This window comes from Neofelis nebulosa, chromosome 7, assembly GCF_028018385.1.
Source record: "Neofelis nebulosa isolate mNeoNeb1 chromosome 7, mNeoNeb1.pri, whole genome shotgun sequence".
NCBI lineage: Eukaryota > Metazoa > Chordata > Mammalia > Carnivora > Felidae > Neofelis > Neofelis nebulosa.
Genome location: NC_080788.1, coordinates 133,320,122 through 133,336,304, shown reverse-complemented (window position 1 = coordinate 133,336,304; position 16,183 = coordinate 133,320,122). Strand labels below are relative to the sequence as shown.

Here is a 16,183-nt window from a genome sequence, read left to right as displayed (position 1 = left end):
TGTAAAGCGTTTAGAACAGTTTCTAGGACATAAGTCAGTTCTCAGTAAATGTTAGCCTTTGCCATCATCATCATCATCATTTCCATGTGAGATGTCCAATAGGCAATTGGAAATGTAAGTCTTAAATTCAGAAGAAGAGTTTAATATTAGAAAGTAGAATTTGGGAGTCATTTGTTGATTTAACCATTGAAACTGAAAGTGAGACACCCCAAGGCAAAAATGTAGAATGAAAAGACTGGAATATTAAAGACAGAATTTTGGGGGAGTTTATATTTAAGGGACAGGTAATGAAATTGTGAAGGAAACTCATTAGTAAGAGTCCAGGAGATCAAAGAACCAGGAGACAGTGCTACTGTGAAATTATCAAAAGTGTCAAACTCTACAGAAGTTAAACAGAAGACTTAATGGTCCGTGGGAACGTTTGGCTGAAAAACTTCAGTGAAATATTGGCTGATGGCAGTCTTGTTATTTGTTATGTCTTTATATAAAATCAGTCTCAAAATTAATAATAATTGGCAGCTATATCCTTTATTTCAGGAGTTGCCTTTACAGGCAAAGCTATTCTAGCTCTTTATCCTTGTAGTTAAAAGTGATCACTTGAGTCTAAGAGAATAATTACAAATTGATAGTTTACCTGTGCATCAGTGAACATCTAAACCAAGTAAAAACCTAAGTGATAGCATCTATTCAGAGTCTTAACTGCTTAGTACTTTGTTTAAGTACTTGTTTAAGTACCTCTGTATCTTTGTTTATAGCATTATCCTAGACTAGAATGTACTTGCTTTCTTCTCTTTTTATCTGAGAGTGCACTTTCTGAAGGCCAGGTCACGTATCCTCCCTTCCATTTCTTTACAGCCTTTCCTCTTCATTAAGCATCTGTTACCAGATATTCTGATTTAACTGAAAATGTCTTGTTTTCCTATTGAGTTTGCAAAATTTACCTGAATGTCTTAGTGCTCGTTGTTCTAGCATGGCAATACAGCTAACTATAGGTGCTCAGTGAGAATTATCTTTATTGATGAAGTATAGGATAAGATTTGTGAGTCACACAGAACAGTCCTAGAAACACTGAACTTAGCCTCATTAGCATTTTCACAAATGTAAGAAAGAAATGTCAGTCACATATACAATCTGCTTTATATTTTTTATTTGATAAATGCCCATAACAAATAAGACTGTAAAATCCCATTTTATTTCCTTTTAATACATATGAAAATAAAAAATTTAATTGTATGACTTTTATAATTCTTTCTATTGTAGGTAGGTAGGGATCCCTCAATTCACATATGGGATACAGAGACCATTAAACCATTGTCAGTATTAAAGGGCTGCCACCAATATGGTGTCTGTGCTGTTGATTTCTCAGGTAAGGCTGTTTTCTGTCTCAGTAAGAATGGTTAAAATGCAGAGGTGATATATAGCATTATAGTTGAAATCAGTGTTGCTTAAACTTGTCATGTAGCTATGACCTACACAGTTGTTTTAACATTTATTTATTTTTGAGAGACAGCACAAGCAGGGATGGGCAGAGAGAGAGAGGGAGAGACAGAATCCGAAGCAGGCTTCAGGATCCGAGCTGTCAGCAGGGCTCGAACCCATGAACCGCGAGATCATGACCTGAGCCAAAGTCGGACGCTTAACCGACTGAACCACCCAGACGCCCCTACACGGTTGTTTTCAAATGTACATACTATTGTCCTAACCAGTCAGGGTAGAGGGTGTGGGTTTGCGGACTAGCTTATAATTTAACGCGTGTTATTTTTAATACCCATTAATATAAATATGTTTCTGTTAAAACAGAAAATGTTTGTATAACATCTAAAACCATTTGAATTACTGCTCATTCTATGTACCTCTTGCTTTGGGAAAACCCCAGTCTCACTTAATATTTTTTAGCCACAGAGTAAACTGAAAATGTTTAGGGTGAAAGCTAAGAAAGAAAGAGGTGAATACTGAGATACTTGTTTTCTAGCATTTCTACAAAGTGATAATTCCAGGCTATCTTATAAGAATAATTTGAGACCATTTTAGCTCTTTGCTTTATATTTTACACTTTAACAACTGCATGTAGATCTATAATGAAAGCTAGGATGTGGATTGGGGAGAGGGGAGAAATACCATTAATAGAGGATTTTATTTCAAGAAACGGCAAATTTGTGCCTTCTGCTGCTCCAACTGAAATGAGAGTGAATTATTGGGGGGAAGTGTAAATATGCCTTTAGGGACGTGCTGAATGTCAAGAAACAAGAAGATTAATGGCAAACAAGGGAGTCAACAAGAGAAATTTCACAGGTAGTGATAACGAACTAATTGAAGTTTGCAAAAAGTGGCAGGGTGGTAAATGTTTAATTGTAGTTTGGGCCTTTGCAGCCTATAAACATGTGCACACCTGTCAGCACGACTGACTTAGTTCAGTCATTTGTGTAATACATTCATTACTTGTTTGATAATAGTAACAACTAATATAATTGACCTTCACTACAAACGGTCATATTAATGACAGTACGAGGTTGTAACCTACATCTTTTTCATTCAGTTAATTTTCATAATCCCTAGGAGTTGTTATATCACAATAGAGTTCTTACAGTAAATTTAATTGAAGTAAATCTTTCCTTCTTTCTTAATTTTTTCTTTTCATTTAAAATCTCTTTTTTCCACTTATCTACCTCCTCCCCATCCTAACCTGGAAATGAGGCCAGAGAAACATAACAATGTTTAAATGCATTGAGAAATTACTCTTTCCTTGCTTACAAATTCTGGTTATTTTATAGCTATATATATGCATGCCTAACATTTAACATCATTTTATAAAATTTTAAATATAGTACTGTGGTTTCAGAACATGTACTGAATGTTTTTTATCTTCTGAATGTTAATGGCCAGTGTCTCTCTGATTCATTTTTATAGCGGATGGGAAACGTTTGGCTTCAGTTGGAATAGATGATAGCCACACTATTGTGCTGTGGGACTGGAAGAAAGGAGAGAAACTTTCAGTAGCAAGGTGGGGGAAAAACTTGATATCACATTGGCAAAGTACTGAAATCACTTAAAAATTTTTTTAATTAAAACAGTTTTGAAATCAAACATGTAACCTTTTTTTAATTGCTACCATCTTTCTTACCATTGAATAAATAGTATAATCATGGTAAAAAGACAAATTAAGGATTCATTTGTAGGTTTATCCCTTGTGTACCTACTTTTACTGTAACTGTGGTAAGACATTGGAAGTAGCTATTACCTAAAACTCTGCATTTATAGGTAGAGTGAATTCTGTTGTATGATAAACTATTATATAGCCATTGGAAATGCTCATAGCATATATTTGAAGGATGAAACATACACATCTATATCATAAAGAAGCTAGAGATTTTTATTTTCTGTTACATTTTCCATTTTCTAAATTTTCTACTATGAGTGTGTATTTTATAATAAAAAATATTAACAATTGCTTTAAAGGAGGAAATAGTCAACAGTGTCAGAGATTATTTTTTTAATGTCTTACTCCTTAAAATGAGACATTAAAGCACTTTAAAAATACAGTTAAATGCTTCTTTCAGCACATAGATAATGGCCAAATAAAAAATAGTTTAAGAGGAACTTTGTGTTTGGAATGGCTATGTTAAACTATAACAAAGTATTATAAAAGTTTTTTCTTTAACTGATTCATGCCACAGTTCCCTATGCACAGTACTATAGTAAGTGCTATTCAAAAGTTCTCTTCACACTGCTCCTATCTCTTAAAATTCCATTGAGAAGAGTTAAGAAATTAAAATTATGACAGAATAGCAAATGTGCAAATTCATGATTATATAGCCCAAACCTGAGAGATAAGTGGGTCAAAGGTTCAGTAATGGAGTAATCAAGGTAGGGTATGGATTAGGCAAAAGATTATTATAGGAAAGATTTATCTTCAGAGTTAAAACATTGTTTTGTTTTTTTCAGAGGAAGTAAAGATAAGATTTTTGTTGTAAAGATGAACCCCTACGTGCCTGATAAGTTAATTACAGCTGGAATTAAACACGTGAAGTTTTGGCGTAGAGCAGGTAAGGAAGTTCTTCTTTTTACTCCTTTGAAACAAGAAATTATTACTTTTAAAAGTGATTTAGCTAAGTACAATGCAGTATCTGAGATTGGACCCTGGAACAGAAAGGAGATATTAATGGATAAACAGGTGAAATCTGAATGAGGTCTGGAGTTCAGTTAATAGAAATGCATTAAACATGTTGGTTTCTTAGTTTTCACAGATAGTCTATAGTATGTAAGATGTTAAACTCAAGAATTCTGTTACCCTTGAATCTTTTATGAAAATCTAAAATTATCCGAAATGTTTTTTTAAGTGATTCACAATTGTCTTGATATATTATAAACAAATAGAAGATTGTTTTTATTGTATTTATTGACTACATTGATGTAGTATTCATATTTTCAAAAGGGTTTAACTTATGAGATGAATCAAGTGATGTCCAAACTCCTTTCTTCTGCTAAACACATATTTTTAGTATAAACTGAAAATGAAAAATTTTGTAAAAATTTTTTATATGCTATAAAATGATACAGAAGCGGAAAATCGTATTGCTTGAGTCATTTGTAACTGTAGATTAGCAGCTGTGAAATAAGTTTGCATTTTAAAATAAAAAATGTCTCCTTTCTAAATAAACTAGTAGTATAAGTAGTATACTTATAAATTCCACCAGTTTGATATCTAAGTCTCAGCCCACTTAAACCTTACAGATAAAATACGCGAATAATAGAAATAAAACCTATCTAAGAAAAGAACAGTCTTAGTGAAGACATTTCCCAAGTTCAGGTTACTTTCAAATTGTAAACTACATAGAACGTGAATTAGTTTTCAGACTTGGATTTTCTACTTTATCACAAACTCATCAGATCATGGTGTATATACATTTACATAGTAAAAAGAAGTATTTTCACATTTTCATTCCTATATATTTAAACAAAATTTTAGAGTATCTTATTTACTTGGAATTGCAAATACCAAACAAGTAGTACTTATTATTTCTGTCTTGGAAAAAACCAAAAACCTTTGTAAATTTCTTTGAAATAAGAGACTTAAAGGGGCACCTGGGTGGCTCAGTCGGTTGAGCATCCGGCTTCGGCTCAGGTCATGATCTCGCAGTCTGTGAGTTTGAGCCCCGCGTCGGGCTCTGTGCTGATAGCTCAGAGCCTGGAGCCTGCTTCAGATTCTGTGTCCCCCTCTCTCTGTCCCTTCCCCACTCATGCTCTGTCTCTCTCTGTCTCAGAAATAAATAAACATTAAAAAAAAAAAATTAAAAAAAAAAGAGACTTAAAGTAAATAGTTTTGGAATGAAGAGATTTACAATTGAATAACTTTTTCCTTAAGTTTCATTAGTCATATAGTAGACCTGAAACTGAACCATATGGGTAAATGTTAAAACTTTGATGTGCCTTCCAGCCTTCCTCACTTTTGGGGTTCTGATCCATGGAGTTCACTAGCCAAGTGAGAAATAAGTAACCACTTTATTCATTGGAGTAAGTGCTAATCCTCTAAATGCATAGCTTTATGCAAATTAAGTAGTCATGGCGTAGGCCTGAGTCTAAAAGGGAGCTCTGACCTCCTGTCTCAGATCTAGGCTTTGAGAATTTCAACTTATGAATTATTAATCTGTCCTCGAAGGAATTTGAGCTCTGTTTCATGGTTGGTAGGGGCAGGGAGCCACCAAGAGTTTTTTGAGTGCAGTGATGACCTGGTACAATAGGAATATGTTATGCTGTGCCTGTCAGAAAACCCAGTTGATTATTATCTAAACCAGGAGTGGCAGACTATTTCTGTAAATGGAGAAATAGCAAATATTTTAGACTTCTAGGCCCAGGGACAAAATCAAGAATATTATATAAGTACTTACAGAACAAGAGTGAAAACTCCTACCCTATTTTATACCCAGTTGCCATTAACTGGAGATATTCTCTCCAAGATCAACTTGCTGTAGTGAAAGGGCCTGGCAGTTTGGGCCGGGGGAACCATGGTCAGTCTTATTCCTCCCCAGTGACACATAGGTCCTAGTGTGTTCTCCTGGAAAGCCCTACCTTCTCACCTTGAGGAGCTAGCTAGAGTTGAGGCAGCTCCTAGACAGAATTCCACTGCTAGGTGCCATTAGCCAGTTGCCATTAGCAAAGTCCTCAACTTGTCAATGGTAACAAGCTTAGACCTTGGGAAACTACTAGCTGGCAGCCAAAAGTTGGGGAGGCAGTTTCTGGGAGCAGAGAAGGAAATAAGCATGGCCTGTGTAGCTCCCAGTGCTAACCTGTTCCAGTGGGCTCTGTACAAAAACAGGTGGTGACAGGGTTTCGCCCACAGCCTGTAGTTTGCCTCTCCTGCTCCAGATGACAGTCTGTGCTCTCCTGAAAGCCAGTCCCTTCCCTTTTATACTAGATCCTTTCTCTTCTCGCCCACTCAAGGACATCACTGCAGCCCTTCTTCCCTTTCTCTCCTGCATCCTCACTTTTCCCTCTTATTCTTTCTCTTTGGCATACAAATGTGGGGTTATTTTTCTATCTTAAATAAATAAAACCAAACAAAAACCTTCCTTCAACTCGACCCTTGAGTTGCTAATCAATTTCTCTTCTTATCTATGTACTTTAACACCTTTAGACCATTGTTTAAATGTTTACTTTGCAATTTATCTTCTTCTTTCCCTTGAGGGAATTCTGACCTATTTTTCCCCCTCATGAGTCCACTTAATTATTCTTACAAGTTCACTAACTCTGACTGCTGTGTTAAGAAAAGTCAGTCTTCTGAATACATTTGGAATATGCCCACTTTTTAAAAAATTATTTTTTATTTATTTTTAAAAATTGTTTTTAATGTTTATTTTTGAGAGAGAGAGAGAGAGAGAGAGAGAGAGAGAGCGAGCATGGGCCAGGGAGAAGGGCAGAGAGAGAGAGAGAGGGCGACACAGAATCTGAAACAGGCTCCAGGATCCGAGCTGTCAGCACAGAGCCGGATGAGGGGCTCAAACTCTTGAATCGTGAGATAGTGACCTGAGTTGAGGTCGGACACTTAACTGACTGAGTCACCCAGGCACCCCATATGGAGTATGACCACTTTTCATCATCTTCCATCCAACCACCCTGGTCCATGCCACCTTTATCATTTGCCCAGATGATTGAAATAGACATCTAACTCCTTTCTTCCTTGCTGTTCTCTGATTTACTCTCAACCCAGAAATCAGAATGAACCTATTAATACATGATATGCCAGATTTCATTCCACTAACCATTTCCCATCTCGTGTAGAGTAAAATTTAAATCCTTACAATGGCCTGTAATGCTGCCTTTGACCTCTATGACCCCATCTCCCATTACTTCCTCCCTTATTTTCTTTGCGACACTATACTGACCTCTATAGCTGTATTCCTGCATTGGGCCCTTGGTGATCCCTCTGCCTTAACCCTCTTCTTGCATGGCTTGCTCTTGCTACCTCCTTCATTCAACTTCTACCTTCCCAGTGAGGCCTTTCTTAACCACCCTACTTAAAACGGGCCTCTCCCATTTCTTATCTCCCGTTTATACTCACATTTTCTACATAGCACCCATCATCATCTGTTAACATACTGCACATTTTGCTTATTTGTTATATTTATTGACTGTCTCACCAGGAAACTCCATGAGAACAGGGAGTTTTGTTGTCTCTTTTGTTCATAACTTTACCCCCAGTGCCTTGAATAGTGCCTGGCATATATATCTCCTGAATGAATGAATAAGTTCAATTGGGAAAAAAAATGGGCAAAAGATATCAATAGGTAATGAATGGCCAATAAAAATAGGAAAATATAATAAAAAATAATCAGAGAAATGCACATTAAAACCATAGTAAAATTCAGTTGGTATTTCATGTCCCCCAGTCTAACAATACCAAATATTCCTGAAAGGTGGGAAGCAACAAGAACTCCTTTCACTATTAATGGGGCTGTAAATTAGTGCCTCAACTTTGTAAAATAGTTTGGCAACAGATGATACCTCTCATTTATATGCTTTCCCTTTTGTGAATACCCTGTGGTCATTCCTGGGCATTCCTAGAGAATCTCTTGTACTTGCATAGAAGAGGCCTTTACAAGAATGTTCAAAGCAGTGTTGTTTTCAATAGCAAAGGCTTGGAAGCAACTCAAGTGCCCATTAATAGGAAAATGGATGGACAGTTATGTTCATATAATGGAATGCTTACAGGGTTACAAAAATGCATTTTCTAGATGTACAAATCAACATATATAAAACTCCACTACAGATTGTTGGTGATAAAAGCAAGTTGCAAAGGAATATAGTTGACCCTTGAATAGCATGGGAGGTTAGGGTGCTGACCCTGCATATAATATTTGACTCCCCAAATACTTCTAATAGCCTACTATTGACCCAAAGCTTTACCAGTGACATAAACCATCAATTAACACATATTTTATAAAGTATATTATGTAGCATAATTTTACAACAAAGTGAATTGGAGCAAAGAAAATGTTAAGAAAATCATAACGCATGCCCCTGGGTGGCTCAGTTGGTTAAGTATCTGACTCTTGATTTTGGCTCAGGTCATGATCTCACAGTGCATGACATCGAGCCCCATGTCAGGCTCTGTGCTGAGCCTGCTTTGGATTCTCTCTCCTTCTCTCTCTGCCCCTACCCCACATGTGTGCACATACACTCTCACTCTCAAAAGTAAACATTTTGGGGTGCCCGGGTGACTGAATCAGTTAAAGCATCCAACTTAGGCTCAGGTCATGATCTTGTGGTTTGTGAGTTCGAGCCCCGTGTCGGGCTCTGTGCTGACAGCTCAGGTCCTAGAGCCCATTTCGAATTCTGTGTCTCCCTCACTCTCTGCCCCTCCCCTTCTCATGTTCTGTCTGTCTGTCTCTCTCTCAAAAATAAATAAACATTAAAAAAATTTTTTTTAATAAACATTGTAAAAAAAGAAAATCATAAGAGAAAATCCATTTATTGGACTGTATTGAAAAGTATCATGTAAAAATAGACTTGTACGCAGGTCAAACCACTGTTGTTCAGGACAAACCACTGTTGTTCACTGTACATACAGGATGGTATTATAGAAAATCTTAAAACATGGATAATCTAACATTGCCTAAGAATTTACAAATAAGTAGTAAAAATAATCATTACAAGGTTGCTTTTTCCTGTATTTTAAGTATGCTAATAAATGTACTGCATTTTCCCAAACCACTCAATTTAAAGGAATGCATGAGAATAGTCAACATCACTTTCACAATAGTAAGGGGTGAAAAAGGGAGATGGGATTGGCATCGTGTTTTCGTTGTTTTTACCATTTTATGTAGGTTGTTAGGGGATATACATACATTCATTGTATTGAGGTTTTTTGGTACTCTCTTGTTTTCTTAAATATGTCATAATAAAAAATTTTGAAAACCAACCAAAAGTACTAAGGACTGATTAAAGCCAACTTAGCATATATGTTTTTATCCAAAAAGCTATGGCCTAAAAGGTGCTGTGGGTGTGGCTGTCTCAGCCAGGCAAGTTGCTGATTGAGAGACTTATATTTTTCTTTTTAAGTCTCTATTTAAACATTTACAGTAGGAAAGAAATTTTATCATTTTATTCATTTTAAAAGTGGTACTTCTGTGATATTTTTTTATGAACCAGGGGGAGGATTGATTGGAAGAAAAGGCTACGTGGGCACACTGGGGAAAAATGACACGATGATGTGTGCAGTATATGGATGGACTGAAGAGATGGCTTTTTCTGGAACATCCACAGGAGACGTGTGTATCTGGAGAGATGTCTTTCTTGTAAAAACAGTTAAAGCACATGATGGGCCAGTGTTTAGTATGCATGCATTGGAAAAAGTAAGTATCCTGAAGATATTTTTACATTAAACATAATTTGATCATGGATTGTAGAGCATTTTCACAAGTAAAGGAGTATTGCCTTTCTGCGGAGCTGAGCCACCCAGTAATCTGTAAACTAGAGCTTTTCTACCTTCTTTTATTCCTCTTTCAAACTTCTGAACACAGAGTGAAATAGGTCTGCTATTAAAAAACAGTTTTAACTCAATACTTCTTAATCTCTTCCTGTGTGTCAACAATGGCTTAAGTGCTTTATTATCACCATATCCTGTGAGGTAACTACTGTTCTTATCCTCTCTTTTTGAAGGATGGGATTATGAAGCATCCAGGAGAATATATGTATCTTGCTAAAAGTGGTAGAGTTACCTTATGGTTCCAAATTACAAACCTTGCTTTTAAAGTCCTGTCCTAAAAGTAGAATGTTTAGTGTTACTGTAAATATTTTTGTAGTTTTCATGTTGATGTATAAAAAACATAATAGATTCTTATGCTAATTTGTTTGTAAGCTGTAATTTTTAGCTGTAAATGTTCTTTCCTCTAGAGGTTTGCAACATAAAGTTATTTTTTTCAATATTTAGATCTTTATTAACTTGAAGCTTTTACTTTCAAAGGGATTTGTAACTGGAGGAAAAGATGGGGTAGTAGCTCTTTGGGATGACTCCTTTGAAAGATGTCTCAAGACCTATGCTATAAAAAGAGCCGCTTTGGCACCAGGATCTAAAGGTGATTTGAGATTTAATTTAATTTGAGCAGTAAAAGGTTAATTGCTCATTAACATGCATGGCCACTGAGGTGGAGCACGCGGAATATATTTTTCCATCTTTACTAGATAGGCATCAGAATTTAATGGGAAAAGCTGTTTAACTGGGTGCCAGAATCATTGCTGTCCTTTCATAATCTATTTTCTGTGACACAGATGGTAAAGTATTAGCCAAATGCAAGATTATTAGTGATCATTTTATCATTTTTAATTTTTCAAAGAAAATTGCCCACATGGGCATCACATTTACCATCAGTCAGGAATTTGTGTTCAAGCTTGGCATTTTGTTTCATGTTCGTGTTTTGTTGACCTTGCCTGTGTATCCTTGCAGGCCCTTCCTTTTACCCTTGCTCTCAGTGTATTAAGGCATTACACCACATTCTCTGTGACCTCCAGGCCTTTCTATATGCTATAGCTTTTGCCTAGAATTTGCCCTTCTCTTCCCTCTTGCCCCTTCCAATTATCTGACCATATACTCATTTTTCAAATCTCAAACATTATTTCTTCGAGGATGATTGCTTCCACTCCCATCTCCCCTCCATCCCCTCAAAAAAACTAAAATTCCCTTATGTTATGCTCCTGTTTCACTATGCTCCTCACACAGGGCCTGTTTTCCGCATTATATGCTCTGTGAGGGCAGGAGCTGGCCCCATTATGTTTACAAATATATCTCTGAAGCCTTCCTAGGACATAGTAGACAGAAAAGCATCAATCTTGAATTGAATTAAAAGTACTGACTGGAATATTGTAGGTGCTCTAAGAAAGTAAGGATGTGAATGAGGAGGGGCAAATATAAGAGGAAACGGTTATTGGAATAGTAGTAGGAGAGCTGGGATAATAATTGTATATAGGTGGTACTTTTTTACTTATTTATTTTGAGAGAGAGAGAGAGAGCGGTAGCAAGGGAGGGGCAGAGAGAGAGGGCAAGAGAGAATCCCAAACGGGCTCCACCCCCTCAGCACCGAGCCGCCGTGGGGGGCCGATCCCATGAACCACTACTACACCATGAGGTGAGCAGAAATCAAGTCAGACGCTTAACTGACTGAGCCACCCCTGCACTCCTAGGTAGTGCTTTTGAGATTAGTAAATTGAGTGGTTCGGGAAAATGCAGTGCATTTATTAGCATACTTAAAATACAGGAAAAGGCAACCTTGTAACGTGATTTTCATTGTCAAAGTAGCATCATCTGCAATATGTACATCCTTGTATTCTAGTGACTTTATACCTAGAAGAATATCTCCACTTAACATTTCAGGTCTTCTCTTGGAAGATAACCCATCTATACGTGCCATATCATTAGGACACGGTCATATTTTAGTTGGCACAAAGAATGGTGAAATACTAGAAGTGGATAAAAGTGGCCCAATAACACTTCTGGTCCAGGTAATTTGAAAAAAATTAATATACTTTTTTTCCATTTATATGCAGTTGATTAATATGTAAGAGCCAAAAGTTAACAATAGTGAAAATAACGTTAAATTAATTAGGGAAATATTTCATAATATATACCAAAAAATTTTAATTTAATTATAGCTTGATGAGTAGATATCAGTAAATAAATATGCACATTATCATGTGGAATAATTGCCAATATTTTAAGTAATTTCTTATCACAAAACAAGAAACCAATGAAAAGAAAAAACAGTTGTAATTAATTTAACCAAGTCAATTTATTTCATGTTCAATTTTATTTCTTTGAAGTACATTTGTTGAATCTAAGGTAGTTGTTTTTCTGTGAAACTCTTCATTTTCATCCTTAAGTTTCTAATTAAAAAAAATTAAAAATGTACACTAAAATTTTGTTGCTGAAAATATTTGTCAGTGAAAATATTAATAAAACAAATGTTAACATAATACAAAAATAATAGCAATACCAACATTTGTGTGGTAGAAATATAAAACGGAAGAGCAGGATCACCTGATCCTTAACATTTTCATCAAGAATGCTGTATTGGGGCGCCTGGGTGGCTTCATCAGTTGGGTGACCGACTTCAGCTCAGGTCATGATCTCATGGTCTGTGGGTTCAAGCACCGTGTCAGGCTCTGTGCTGACTGCTCAGAGCCTGGAGCCTGCTTCAGATTCTGTGTCTCCTTCTCTCTCTCCTCTGCGCCCCCCCTTGTGTTCTATCAAAAATAAATAAACATAAAAAAAAAAAACTTAAAAAAAAACCAGCTTTGCCTTTAAAAAAAAAAAAAGAATGCTGTATTAATTTTTTAGGTATACATTTCCTATATATATTATATCTTTCTGAAAAGTATGGAGAGCAATAAATACTTTAAAACACAGTAAGTGAGGTAGGATCTACCTAATGAAAAATTGTCCTCCAGCTCTATATGGTAGGACCAATTTTAAGTTTGCCTTTTATTCTGAAAAAGAATTATGTTCTTTCTTATTACAGACTTATTTTTTTCTCCAACCCTACTCCCCCCCACCTCACTTTTGTTAAAACATCAAAGAGCACACTTAGAGGAGAGCGCTGCACATGCTTTAATGTTAATGTAATATCCTGATGTACCAAGGAGAATTTGTAAGCAAATAAATATACATATTTACAAATATACAAATATGTACAAATATATATATTTGTATATATCATATACAAATATGTACAAATATACATATAAAACAAAACGTTTTATATTAAATTTACTGTCACAATTTGGTGTCTTACTCTTTAACTTCAGTTACATAATATTCCTTTAAAAAATTTTTTTTAAGTTTAAGAGAAAGAGAGGGAATGGGGGTAGGGCAAGGCAGGATAGAGAGAATCCCAAGCAGGCTCCACGCTGTCAGCACAGAGCCCAACAAGGAGCTCAGTGTCACATATTGTGAGATAATGACCTAAGCCGAAATCAAGAGTTGGACACTCAACTGACTGAGCCACCCAGGTGCCCCACATAATATTCCTTTCAAGTAGAAAGATGGTAGAGTCATGGTATTTAACATATTTATGATCTCTTGGAAAATACTAACACAAGTACGCTTTTACAGGTGAATCCACAGACAGCACTTTCAAAAACACAGACAATTTTATAATTGTAAGAAAAGATTTTGAAGTGATAAATGGCATCCTGTTATTTTTCCTATTTATTATAGAGCTTAAGATTTCAGATGTCTGCTGTCTCCTAAACATCAGAAACAAAACAAGGATGTCAGGTCTCACCATTATTGTCTAGCATTGTGTGTGAGGTCTTAGCCAATCTAGAAAAACAAAGCAATATAGGTCTAAGTGTTGGAAATAAGTGGAGAACACTGTCAGTATTTGCAGATATTTTAACCCTATACTTTGCATATTCAAGAGAATAAACTGAAAAATTACTAGAATTAAGGAGTCTGGTAAAGTGAGATTCAAAATCAACATCTAAAAGCCAATAGTATTTCTATATATCAGCAATAACCAATTAGAAGAATATGACATAGAAATAGTACTCACAAAGAAAACTATACAATAGCCAGGAATAAATAGAGCTAAAACTATGGAAGATCAGTGTTAAGAAAGCCATAAAGTTTTACTAAAGACATAAAACATCTAAATAACTTATGAATTCAGTATGATCATAAACCAAATCCAAATGATATTTTTCAAAAATTCTGGAAAGATTTTTAAAAAATCATCTAGAAGAAAAAATACTCAAAAAGAGTGAAGAAATTTTTGAGAAACTCCATGCGGGAAATAAGATAAAACTTATAGTAATTAAAAGTGTGGGGGGAAAAAGTGTGGAGATATACAGGGAAATGCAAATCAAAACCACAGTGAGATATCACCTCATACTTGTCAGAATGGCTAAAATCAAAAACTCAAGAAATGACAAGTATTGACAAGGTCGTGGAGAGAAAGGATACTCCTGCACTGTTGGTGGGAATGCAAACTGGTGCAGCCACTCTAGAAAATAGCATGGAGTTTCCTCAAAAAATGAAAAATAGGACTACCCTGTGATCCAGTAGTCACACTACAGGGTATTTACCCAAAAATACAAAAACACTATTTGAAAGGATACATGCACCCTATCTTTTTTGCAACATTATTTATAATAGCCAAACTATGGAAGCAGCTCAAGTGTCCCATCAACTGATGAATGAATAAAAAAGACGGGTGTGTGTGTGTATAAAATGGAATATTATTTTGAATATATTATTCACCCATAAAAAGAATGAAATCTTGCCATTTGCAAGATGGCAACATGGATAAAGCTAGAGAATATGATACTAAGCAAAATAAACCAGTCAGAGAAAGACAAATACCATCTGATTTCACTCGTGTGGAATTTAAGAAACAAAACAAATGAGCAAAGGGAAAAAAAAGAGACCAAAAAACCAGACTCTTAACTGTAGGGAACAAACTGATGGTTACCAGAGAGAAGGTGGGGGTGAGGGATGGGTGAAATAGGTGATGGGGATTCAGAGTACACTTAATCTTGATGAGCACTGAATAATATATGGAACTATTGAACCCCTATATTGTACACCTGAAACTAACATTGCATGTTATCTACAGTGGAATTAAAAAAAAAAAAAGTGTGGAGATATATGTACATAACTGGGCATTCAGATGAACACAGAAAAAAAAAAAAAACATGTACAGCAGTGTTTGTAGCAGCATTCTATGGGTCAGTTTGAGGAATAGCACCTCTTAACAATATTAAATTGTATCCATGAACATGGGATCTTTCCATTCAGTTAGATCATCTTTAACTTTTTTCAACAGGTTTATAGTTTTTAGTATACAAGTCTCATAGTATAATGGACCTCATTTATTCTAATAGTTTTTTAGTGGATTTTTAGGATTTTTTATATATAAGATCATGTGAATGGCAAATGTAGTTTTACTGTTCCCCTTCCAATTGGGATGCCTGTTATTTCTTTTTCGTGGCTAAATATCCTGGCTGGAATCTTCAGTACAATGTAGATTAGAAGTAGAACAGACAGAGGAAGTATTCAATTTGTACCATTTAGTATTAACTGGATTTTTCATAGATGCCCTTTATCAGATTGACGAATGACACTTCTGTTCCTAGTTTGATGCAAGTTTTTATCATGAAAGATTGTGTCATTTGTCAAAAGCATTTGTCAAAGGCTTTTTCTTTGTCTATTGAGAGATCATGTGGTTTTTTTTTTTATTCTATTGATATGGTGTATTATATTAATTGGTTTTCATCTTTTAAACCAACCTTGCATTCCTGAGATAAACCCCACTTAGTTACGGTGTAGAATTCTTTTTGTATATGTTGGAATCAGTTTGTTAGTACTTAGTTGAGGATTTTAGCATCCACATACTATATATAAGGGATCATGGGTCTATAGTTTCCTAGTGATGTCTGATTTTGGTATCAGGGCCATTTTGGCTCCATAAAATGATTTGGGAAGTCTCCTCTACTCTTCTCTACTCAGTCTTTTTCCCTGACTACACCCAGCCCCTGAACTCCATTAAATTGCTGACTGATGCTGACTAAATTGCTACTGTTTTCAACACTTTCCCTAGAGCACAAATTGCTCAGCCTCCTTAAAGGGGACACCCCTTTCGTAGGTTAATGTTTGAGATTTTGACTTGAAGCAGTATCCTCCCAGCAATCTCTG

The 16,183-nt window shown here is 35.7% G+C and overlaps 1 protein-coding gene across 13 annotated transcripts in view; it reads left to right on the top strand.

Moving 5' to 3' along the window:
• Nucleotides 1-16,183, top strand: part of EML5 (EMAP like 5) — a 182,288-nt gene that overhangs the window by 86,232 nt on the left and 79,873 nt on the right. For all 13 annotated transcript variants that reach the window (XM_058739946.1, XM_058739947.1, XM_058739943.1 and 10 more), the window contains 6 exons: nt 1,261-1,366; nt 2,908-3,001; nt 3,943-4,043; nt 9,646-9,848; nt 10,460-10,571; nt 11,864-11,991. In XM_058739946.1, coding sequence (XP_058595929.1) covers nt 1,261-1,366; nt 2,908-3,001; nt 3,943-4,043; nt 9,646-9,848; nt 10,460-10,571; nt 11,864-11,991 — 744 coding nt within the window. The remainder of the gene's footprint in view (nt 1-1,260; nt 1,367-2,907; nt 3,002-3,942; nt 4,044-9,645; nt 9,849-10,459; nt 10,572-11,863; nt 11,992-16,183) is intronic.